Here is a 10,671-nt window from a genome sequence, read left to right as displayed (position 1 = left end):
GAGGACCTCAGCTTCCAGTGGTCATGGACTTCCAGTATGTGAACAGCCTCCTTTTTGAGGCTTTCAGGATTGAGCCCAGCCTCACTCAATCAAGCAGTGGTTCAGATCCCTGAGAGGCAGAGGTCATTGCTGGAGACTAGCTGGAGAAGTCAGGGAGCGCTTCCTGGAGGAAGAACCTATGTTAGCCTGGCTGACATAGGTGTGAGCTTAATTTTACTGCATGACTACTGAGCCAGGTACAGTCATATACTTTCACTTACTTGGTTTCCTGTCAGCTGTGAGGCAGGTGATGCTACTTGCATTTTAGAGATTAGAAAACTGAGACTCAGAGAAGTGAAATGATTGACTTCAGACCACAGCATTTAAATTCAGGGACCTCTGGTGCTAAAGCTCATCTTACTCTTCTGCACTGTGGCCTTTTCCAGGGTCCAGTAGTATTTAAAAGATTTGTGGAATTTTGAAGTGTCGGGGACAGGGACACTGCATGCTGACACGGGGCAGGGTGGGAACATACTGGGTTAATCTGGGAGCCATGAGGAAGCTGGCCTGATCCATTTCAGCAGTTCAGAAGGAACAATGGGAACCACAGCTGGAAGAGGAAGAGGGTCGTCATTTATGAGGCTGAGTGTTCAGACTCGCTGGGTAAGCAGCGAGTGAGCCAGTGAGCTCTGGGTGAGGGGTACAGAGCTGGTATTTTCAACACCTATCCTGATGGGTGAGGGGCCAACTTGCCAACCTGCTGTAAAGGCATCGTGACTCTCAAGAAGAAGCGTGTGGCCACATCAGATAGACCCCCTTTCCTTCTTTAACCCTAGCCCCAGATATCCCTGGGAAGGGAGGACAACCAGCTTGCCTCTGAGGGTGACTACCTAGTGCTCTCCCCTACCTGGGTCGCCTCCACATAGGTCAATTCTGCCAGCAGTGGGCCCATCCTCAGCCACACCTCCTGTGTCTCGATGGCTCATCAGGACCTAAGTGCCCCCTCAGCCTGTCAGTCCCTCCTCTGACTTTGCACAAGCAGTTTTCTCCTCTTGAATGCTCAGTGTTCTCTTTCCCTCCCCGGTGAACTCCTAGTCAAGACCCAGTTCAATTGTTCATTTTGTTTCTGCAGCCTTTGTGAGTCATTGGCAAGATTCAGTCTCTTCTACTTCTGTACATTGCCATTGTCCTCATTGAGGTCTGGGTGCCTGGAGAGCAGATATGAAGCAGATCCTTAAGTTGCTCCTCCTGGTGGGCAGACTAGAAAGGGCCAAGGTAGGAAGGACTAGTGACCTAAACCTCCCTTTCCAAATACCAAGGATGAGGATGAGGTGGGATGAGTGCAGGGCCCATCTGAACTGGACTGTGAAGGGCTTGGCTGGCAGGCATGCTTGAGGAGCAAACCATCCAGTAAGGAAGCATTTTGCAGGGGGCAGTGTGGCCAGGGCGATGATGGGCATGGGGGAGGCAGGGCAAGGACACTTATGCTTTGGCCACTCATTAATGGGCTGGAGCGGTGGGGATGAGAAGAAGATAGTGTCTGAGGCATTTCAAAAGGCAGAACATTTAGGAATCAGGGCTGTTGGAGGCAGAAGGTATGAGTTTGAGGGGTGAAGATGCTGGCTGGAGTTGGGGGTTACAGAAACCAAAGAGATTATACAGGACCAAAAAGAAAAGGAAGCCTGGGCAAAATAACTCTATCCCCCAACCCCCAGCACATCGTGATAGCATCAATACACACCTAGCTTGTGATCCAGTCCTGTTTATTTTAGAAGCATGAACAGAACTAGGAAGGAGTGATGAAAACAAGGCACCAGTCCCCTAGACAGGGCCAAATCCGGCACAAGCTCTGTCTGTGCGATCCAGGCTGACCCAGCAGCCTCAGTCCGCCTCTTCCTGTGAGGGGAGGGTTTGAGGACAACCTGCACACAGGCAACTGTTCCATAGGGTGAGGTTGGGGTAAGTTGGCTCTGGGTCCCTCTGGATCAGCTGCGAAAGGCCAGAGCATCCCATGCTGACTCTGTCTGTGCTCAGGCAAAGCCACGTTCTGGAGAGGAAGCCATAGTGCCTGGTGGCACCAGGAAGGCCTCAGGTGTTCAAGAACAACTTGCAATGAGGCTCCATGGCCAGCAAGCATCTGCTTCCCCAGCCCAGTCATCTCTGCAGAGCCTTCCAGGAGGGGGCAGGGGGCATCCCAGGCAGCCAGACTTCTCAGGACCCCTCTGTTGGGTGACATAAGCCCAGGCCTCTATACATACTGCTTCTTAGAAGCAGAGCTGCTGGGGCGACTGGGGGATTTTCGGTCATTCTGAGGGGGTGGGTCCAGGAAGAGAGGGGGCCTGGAAGAAGCCAGCCTCTCCTCCGTGGTCAGGTTGGCCCAGTTCTGCTCGCTGGATGAGAGCCCATTGTAGGTGGGGCATGGCGGGGATGAGGGCCCCTGGCCCATGGGGAGGTAGAAGAAGACCTGGTCCGTGTAAGGGTCTGAGGAGGTACCCTGGGTTGGGGGTGCGTCTTGGCCCTGCCGTGCCCTCATTCCCCGGCTGAGGCAGCGACACAGCAGGTGCACCAACTCCAGCAGGTTAAGCACCAGGGAGATGAGTCCAACCACCAACATGAAGATGATGAAGATGGTTTTCTCCGTGGGGCGAGAGACAAAGCAGTCCACGAGGTAGGGGCAGGGTGCTCGCTGGCACACAAACACGGGCTCCATGGTCCAGCCGTACAGGCGCCACTGGCCATAGAGGAAGCCTGCCTCTAGCACGCTCTTGCAGAGCACGCTGGCCACATAGGTGCCCATCAGCGCTCCGCGGATGCGCAGGCGACCATCTTCCGCCACCGAGATCTTGGCCATCTGACGCTCTACGGCCGCCAGTGCCCGCTCCACCTGTGGGTCCTTGGCTGGCAGTGCCCGCAGCTCCCCCTCCTTCTGCCGTAGCCGCTCTTCTCGCCGAGACAGGTAAATGACATGGCCCAGGTAGACCAGGGTGGGCGTGCTGACGAAGAGGAACTGCAGCACCCAGTAGCGGATGTGGGAGATGGGGAAGGCCTGGTCATAGCAGACGTTGGTGCAGCCTGGCTGGGCCGTGTTACACTCGAAGTCTGACTGCTCGTCACCCCACACTGACTCGCCGGCTAGGCCCAGGATGAGGATGCGGAAGATGAAGAGCACCGTCAGCCAGATCTTGCCCACCACAGTCGAGTGCTCCTGGACCTGGTCCAGCAGCTTCTCCAGGAAGCCCCAGTCACCCATGGCTCCCGGGCCTCCGTCTGCAAGGAGACAGAGCACATCAGCATGTTAGCATGGCATCCTTCTCGTTCGCCCAGCAACAAGCCTGCAGGGAGGTCTGCCATGCCCGTTCTACCTACATAGAAACCCAGGCTCAGGAAGGGGAAGGACTGGCCTGGAGGCTCCCACTCAGCAGTGCAGGCAGGACCCAAAGCAGATCTTTGGATGATGGCTGCCAACCTCTTTGTATGGTCTCATTCTGCTTTGGCTAAGGTCCCTGCCTAATCAGACATCGATATCCCTCTTGTCCCCAAGCCACTGCCCTAGGATGGACACAGACCAAGGAAATCTGGGTGGAATTGAGGCTACTTTGCCTGTGGGAACAGAATTTGAGGAATATATCCAAGGTTGTGCAGCTGGGCTAAGCCCTTCCTCCCTTTTACCCAAGGCTGGCTACCCCCAGACAGTGGGGGCTGGTGCTGATGGTAGAGGTGTTATCTTCTGCTTCTTAGGGGGCTCAAAGCCTCAGGTCCCTGCTCCCTGCTTCATATCTTACCCAGGTGGCTTCACTCTAATCTTTGAGCCTGCAGGGGCTGGGAGGCGGGAGGGGTTTTAGGAGCTGAAGGCAGCATCATCCTTTAGCTCCACCGGTCAGCAATAATGACCACCTGCCACTTGAGGAGGGACACTTGGTCCTGTCTTCTTCGTCCACCTCCACTCCCACCCCCTTCCATCTCCAAAGCTGATGCTGGCAAATTCTAGACTCTTGAAAGGAATTGTTATTGCAGGGTGAGGCACAGGCCACAAAGTTCCCAAGAGGGAGGTGCCTCTTCCCAAGTGCAAAGCTGTTTAGAGCCAGGCTCTGGAAGTGGCCCTGGGTTCAAATCTTGGCTTTTAGAAACTGCGGCCCCTTGGATAAGGAACAACCTCTGGGCGCCTCAGTCTCCTCCATGGTAGAGTGGAAACAATAGTATTCCTACCGCCTCGGGTTGTTATAAGGATTCCATGGAAAGAGGGTGGGAACCTGGCCAAGGCCACCTGGGTGAGCACGGCTCTGTCGCGGCGGGCGTTCCGCAGCAACCCCCGTCCTGGCCTCGGAGGACCCAAGACTCCGCCCGGCCTCCCGCGAGCAGGTGGCACCCCCGGTCCCCTCCTAGCCCCCGACTCACCGCCTGCCTGCCGGGTGGCCCAGGTGGAGGTGGGGACGATGGCCGGAGCGACGCCCGCGGGAGCCCTGCTGGACCGCGCGGGCGGCGGGGGCGCCTTAAATAGCGCAGAGGGGCGGGGTGGGGGCAGGAAACGCGACGGGGAGGGCGGCGGGGGCCGGAGAGAGGGCGGGGGCGGGGACTGGGAGGTGCAGACTCCCTAAACCCACTCCGGGGAGGTGGGCCTGTGATTTGCGGTGGGGAGGGGCAAGAGGGGCTGACCTACCCTTCCTCTCCTGTTCTCTCTCCACCAGGTATTCCAGATGGTAAACTCTCCTGTCGTTTCTTTGGCCAGGGAAGAGGAGTTCTCCCAGGCCAGGATCTCTTAGGGGATCTGGATTTGAAAGGGTTGCAGTAAGAGCTGTTGATCTGGGCAACTGGCCTGGGGTGCTGTGAGGGGTGGGCGGATGGGGACGGGGTGTGGGAACCACTCATTTGCTAGGTGGCCCTAGTGTGCCAGGATGAGGCGTTCAAGGCTAATTACGGCGCGGGAAGCTCCAATGGGGGACAGGGGTTGTAATCCAAGCTTCCCGCATACGTGGTGGAGCTGGGGTCTCTACCCACACCCAGCCCACGTTCTTCCAGAATTTTCAAACATCGCCATGCCTGGGCAGGCTACACAATCGGAGGCCATTAAGCAAGTCCCATGGACTCCTTGAGACTGGGGGTAGGGGAACCACCTGACCTTTAGCTTGGACCCATTGGTATGCCTCTAAATGGTGGCCAGGTGGTGCGGGGGACATTCATAGGAGTGAAAGGGCTATGCAGAGCCTGCTGTCATGCATTCAGGCATCACAGGTGGATGAATATCAATGAGTGTCTGCTGTGCTGCAGCCGCTGCTTGGGGACCTGGGATACCATGAGGAACCAGCCAAACGTGATCTCTGGCCTCCTCCCTCACTGGCTGGTGCAGGGATTGAGCATATCAGCCCTTGGATAACGGTAAGATAATAAATGTGGAAAGTTCTCCTGGGAGGTACTGGGTGATTCCCAGGGGACTTGGTTAGGAACATTTCCTGGAGGAGAGGAAATGCTTTTCCCCCTCCATTAACCAAGTGGAGGGGAAGAACATTCTAGGTAGAGGGGCGGCATGAGTGTGGCTTGAGGGCCTGGAGCTGTGGGGTTCTGAGACTGGACACTGCCCTCGGAGTGCTGAGACTTTCTTGGTGGCTGAGCCTAAGAGTTGAGACTTTGCTGTTGACTCCTGCACCCTTAGGCAAGTTACTCAAATCCCTGTGCCTCAATTTCTTCCTCTGCAGAATGAGGATAGTGATAATACCTACTTTGTGGGGTTGACAGCATACAGTGTGATCAAAGCACATAGTGTAATAGTGGTACCTAAAGTTTTTCAAGTGAGTGGTGGCTAAAAACATTGTGATACTGTAACAAAAAGGGTCTGTGGGTTGTTCTTGGACGGTGGTAGGGGCGGGCACAGCTGAGGAAAGGGAAGTTGGCAGGGGGCTGTTGAGGCCTGGGGCTGATGACACAGAAGTCCCTTTTCCTCCACAGCAAGATTTAGTCCTTGGATTCCCTGGGCCCCAGGGCTGGGTCCCTGGTCTGTCTTCGGGACCAGCAGGAGGACATCTTTGGGGACACACAGACCTGAGAACTTCAGGGCTAGCTGCCCTGGGTGATCTGGCTGAGCTGGCTTCCCCTCTAGGTCTCTCCATCAGGGCCAGGCTGAACTGAGTCTCCTGGATCTCTGAAGCTAACAACTGCCCCACTTAGTTCTGACCCTTGAGGGCATGAGAACCGAGGCCCCTGGAGGCTGGTTCTCACCACGCCCCCACTGCAGCCTCTGCTCACTCCCAAGTTTTCCTCTCTTGGGGCTGGGCCCAGCTCTCCCAAAGCCTTTCTGATTCCGTCTACTGGGAAGGAGGGAAGAACCAGTGGAGGGCCGGGAGTGACGTCAAGGCTGCCCTCACCCTGCTCTGACTCCTTCCTCAAGGGCTTTAGAGGTTTGAATAACTCGGCTCTTCCCCAGAGGATGAAGAAATTGGGAGCCACCAAGACAACAGTTACCACAACTTGGCCATTCCACCTGGAAATGTCCCTGGAACCGCACACTTCCCTGCATTCCCATTGCCCTGGTGCTGTTCAGGCTGCTGCCATCCCAGCTGGTCTCCTGGCCTCTAGCCCCACCCCTCCAGCCCAGCCTCCATACTTCCCTAGAAATCTGACCAACATCACTCTGCTGAAAAACCATCTATGGCTCCCTGTCACCTTCTGGGTAAGCCCTAGGCTCCCCAACCTCCAGTTCATGGCCACTTCTTGCCATGACCCAACCAGATCTCACTGATGGGGTTCTCTGTGCGTTCTTGCCTTTGTCCATGCTGCTCCCTCTGCATGGAGCACCCTCGCGTGCTGAAAGCTGTGAATCAGGACTTTTCTCAGTTGTTGCCTTCTCCCAGAAGTCCCCTTGCTGGCCCGCTCTGTGCTAGGTGTGCCTTTGTGCTCTCAGAAGCTCAGCTACTACCCATGGTGCTTTGTTTTTTTGTTATTTAAAAATTTTTAATTGTGTTAAAAAGCAACTACCATAAAATGTATCATCTTAAGGATTTTAAGTGTACAGTTCAGTAGTGTTGAGTATATTCACATTGTTGTGCAACAGATCTCCAGAACTTTGTCCTCCTGCAAAACTGAAACTCTATCTCTGGTAAACCACTTCCCTTCCCCCCTTTCCCTATACCCTGGTGCATGGTCTACTTATGTTTATTCCCCTCCTGCATTAGACTGTGAACCCCTTGAGGGCAGGCAGCTGGGTCTTTATATCTCCACCACCTAGCAGAGCACCAGATCCATATATATATAAATTTGTTAACTCAACAAGTATTGAGTTTGGTGCAAAAGTAATTGTGGTTTTTGCTATTAAAACTAATATTTACTGAGCACCTCCTGTGTGCTGTGGTGCTATCCTAGACAGGACAGTGGAGATAACCAGAGAACAACAACAACAAAATTCTTGTCCTCAGAGGTTTTACATTCTAGCTGGCCAGAAGACAGATAATAAAATGTAGAACATGTTAGATGGTGATGAATGCTCTGGGGGAAATGAAGTAGGGAGGAGTGAGAGTGCAGGGGTGGCAAGTTTCAATTTCTCTCTCTTTTTCTTTTTTGAGATGGAGTCTTGCTCTGTTGCCAGGCTGGAGTACAGTGGTGCGATCTTAGCTCACTGCAACCTCCACCTCCCAGGTTCAAGCGATTCTGCTGCCTCAGCCTCTCAAGTAGCTGGCACTACAGGCACATGCCACCATGCCCAGCTAATTTTTGTATTTTTAGTAGAGATGGGGTTTCACTATGTTGGCCAGGATGGTCTCGATCTCTTGACCTCATAATCCACCTGCCTCGGCCTCCCAAAGTGCTGGGATTACAGGAGTGAGTCACTGCGGGCGGCCTCAATTTCTAGTAGAAGAGGAGAGAACGCCTCACTAAGCAGCTGACATTTGATGCAAGCCCTGAAGGCAGGGAGGGAGTCCCGTGGCTATCTGGAGGCACAGCATTTCAGACAGAGGGCACCTAGGATGCAAAGGCCCTGGGGAAGGAGGGTGTCTGGTGTTTCCTGGCTTAGGGGACAGCAGGAGGTCAGTGTGGTTGCAGCAGGTGAGCAAAGAGAGGTGAGTTTAGAAAGGCAACAGGTGAGATGCGGATGGGGTAGATCTTAAGGGCCCTTGAAGGCCTGTGTAAGATGCCTTTGGAGGTTTGGGACAGAGGAGTTACATGGCCTGACTTAGGTTTTGACAGGATCACCCCAGCTGCTGTGCTGGGAATAGACTATGGGGGTGGATGACAGACAGACATCCCCCTTCAATGTAGGACTTGCTGTCTAGCGGTGTGGAGCCTGGCCAGCTGACTGCCTCCACCTATCAGCACTTCCAGGTGTGCTGCTGCTGTCTAGGTGGCCATGTTCTTCTTGGGGTGACCTCAGGCCATGACTGAGCCAGAAGGTGGTCAAGGCCTCACCATTGCTGTCCGGTGCAGAATTGCCCACATGGACAGTCTCTGCTTCTGAGCTCCCTGGGACACATCTTGCTGCTCAATCCTTCTTCCTCCCCTTTTCCACTTATAGGAGTCACTCCCCAGTGCACCCTCTTAACCCTTCCTCAGAGTCCACTTCCCAGAGTCAGAGGCAGGAAGCAAGAGATGGAAGCAGTCATCCCGGGGAGAGATGATGTACTGCCAGTTTGGGCTGCTATAAGACTGAGTAGTTTAAACAACACACATTCATTTCTCACAGCTGGGGAGCACAGAAGTCCGAGATTCAGGTGCCAGCATGGTCAAGTTCTTGGTGAGGGCCATTTTCTCTTTGTATCCTCACATGGAGAAGAGAGAGAGAGAAATCATCTCTTTCCTATCTCTTCTTATAAGGGCACTAATCCCATTCAGGAGGGTCCATCCCATGACCTAATGACCCCTGAAGGCCCCAGCTCCTAATACCATCACACTGGGGGGTAGAAATTCAGCATATGAATTTTGGGAAGACACAAACATTCAGTCCACATGGGAACTTGGACTAGGGTGAATGAATACAAAGGAATGTCCTGTTTATCTTGGGCTGCAGGGTGTCTGTGACCTTACACAGTAGATGTAGATTTGAAGACTATATGAAATCCTAATCTCTCATATGCATGATTGGAGGGAGTTTGCAGTGAATCCTCTGGGTGGGGAAGGAGGAGGTAGAGGCACGTACCCTGAGAAGGTCAAGGGGACGTGAGGTCCACCTTGTGGTGACATGATGTGCCCTGGGACTTGGTGGTGAACAGTAGTCACCCAACACATACTGGATGAGATCAGTGAACTGCACTGCTCAGAACAACTCCAGGTCAAAGGCAGGCTGTGCAGGGCCGGAATGCCCCCTCCTCCATGGTCCTGGCCCACAGCCTGGAGAAATGGGGCCAGGACTAGAAGCTCAGTCCTTGCTGAGCGTTAATTCTCTGCAGTAATAGCCAGTGATGTTCTCTGGTTACTCTGACCTCCAAGCCACCCTTGGCCAGGCAGCCAGAACCACCCAGGAAGATGCTGGAATGCATGTCGGCAAGTAGGTGGAGATCACCCCTCCCTGAGACCTTTGCAACCCTCCAGCCCGAGCAGAGGCTGACCTCCAGTGCATCAGGCAGAGGCTTTCCTGAGCACAGTCATACCTGGGAATTTATCAGATACATTAGTGCTGTGCTAATGTTTTACCTCCAGTGTCTCCTTGTACCTCTACAACAATCCTCTGTGTAGGAACAACTGGGTGTCATGCTGACTCTATTCCCTGTGTCCCTCAGGTCTACTCTACACGCTGCCCTGTGCGGTGGGAGGCTGACTTGCCCTCTGACTTCCGGTTGGGTTAGGTCAGTGGGAGCCACTGGCAGGCAAGCAGATGGGAAAGTAAAGTTGGGGGATTTACTTAGTTGCTGAGATTGGATGCATCCTGTCCATTGTTACCCTGGTACTAGCCCCGGAGTATTGCAGTAGCCATACCTTTGAAAATAGTCTCTCTAGGAAACTCCTTTTAAAGTTACTTGGTTTGAATGTGCCATCTGTTTTTTGCTAGGACCCTGATTGATAAAATTCCCATTGTACTGATGGCAAGCCCTGATTGTACTGAAGGCCTGCCCAAGATGTAGCGTGGTGAAGCTGTGCTCAGGGAATGGTCAAGCTATGAATCAGTCATGGGGGTGCAGGAACAGTGTCAGCCAGCCCTGGGCCCTTTCAACTTGGCTGGCTTATCCACCCTCTGATGGACACTTGTGAGAGCACAGGTGAACCACTGGCTGTTCTGTCTCCGTGATGACCTCCCCTCTCTTTGCTGGCTGTGGCACTTGGCTCACTGGCTCCTGAATTTCTGGCTCCCGGCCCTGGCTCTGATAGCCACTAAGTGTTCCTCTGGGTTAATATAGGCTTGCACTCCCTTTTGCTTTCCATTCTCATCTGGCCTTGGGTATTGGTGTTCCCTAAATTTCAGGTCATGGCACAGCACCGGGAGCAGGACCGTGAGTCACCCCAGGGGTTGGTTAGAGCGGGAGATGAGCCTGTGTTCCTGTCTCTTAGCTCTGTGGGCACAGGTCCTACCTCCTTGTACAGTCCCAGCATCCTGCCAGGGCCCTGGTTCAGCGAAAATGCTCAGGGAAAATGGAATGAGCCGAATAAAATGCGGGGTGAGGCTGGGATGGCATGCTTGAGTGCAGACGACATGCCCTGTTGAGAGTGCACATAAGGAGTGAGAGTATGAATAACAAGGATTGTGTGTACACAGGGTGGGGATGTGTGTTGTGATGG

At 53.9% G+C, this 10,671-nt stretch overlaps 1 protein-coding gene across 5 annotated transcripts; it reads right to left on the bottom strand.

Moving 5' to 3' along the window:
• Positions 1 to 1,725: 1,725 nt before the first annotated feature.
• GJA4 (gap junction protein alpha 4) lies at positions 1,726 to 4,865 on the bottom strand. Of its 5 annotated transcripts, none has more exons than XM_025393190.1 (2): positions 4,637 to 4,865; positions 1,726 to 3,341 (listed from the first exon to the last, which is right to left on the bottom strand). In XM_025393190.1, exon 2 carries the CDS (start codon positions 3,227 to 3,229, stop codon positions 2,228 to 2,230), a length of 1,002 nt encoding a protein of 333 aa, XP_025248975.1. In that variant the 5' UTR covers positions 3,230 to 3,341; positions 4,637 to 4,865; the 3' UTR covers positions 1,726 to 2,227. The 5 variants fall into 5 exon arrangements, with proteins under 5 accessions (XP_025248975.1, XP_025248965.1, XP_025248944.1 ...); XM_025393180.1 differs by having other exon boundaries at positions 1,726 to 3,246; XM_025393159.1 differs by lacking the exon at positions 4,637 to 4,865 and adding an exon at positions 4,375 to 4,485.
• Between the last annotated feature and the right edge of the window lie 5,806 nt (positions 4,866 to 10,671).

Source organism: Theropithecus gelada, chromosome 1 (assembly GCF_003255815.1).
Source record: "Theropithecus gelada isolate Dixy chromosome 1, Tgel_1.0, whole genome shotgun sequence".
Taxonomy (NCBI): Eukaryota; Metazoa; Chordata; class Mammalia; order Primates; family Cercopithecidae; genus Theropithecus; species Theropithecus gelada.
This window is presented reverse-complemented; position numbering and strand designations above follow the sequence as displayed.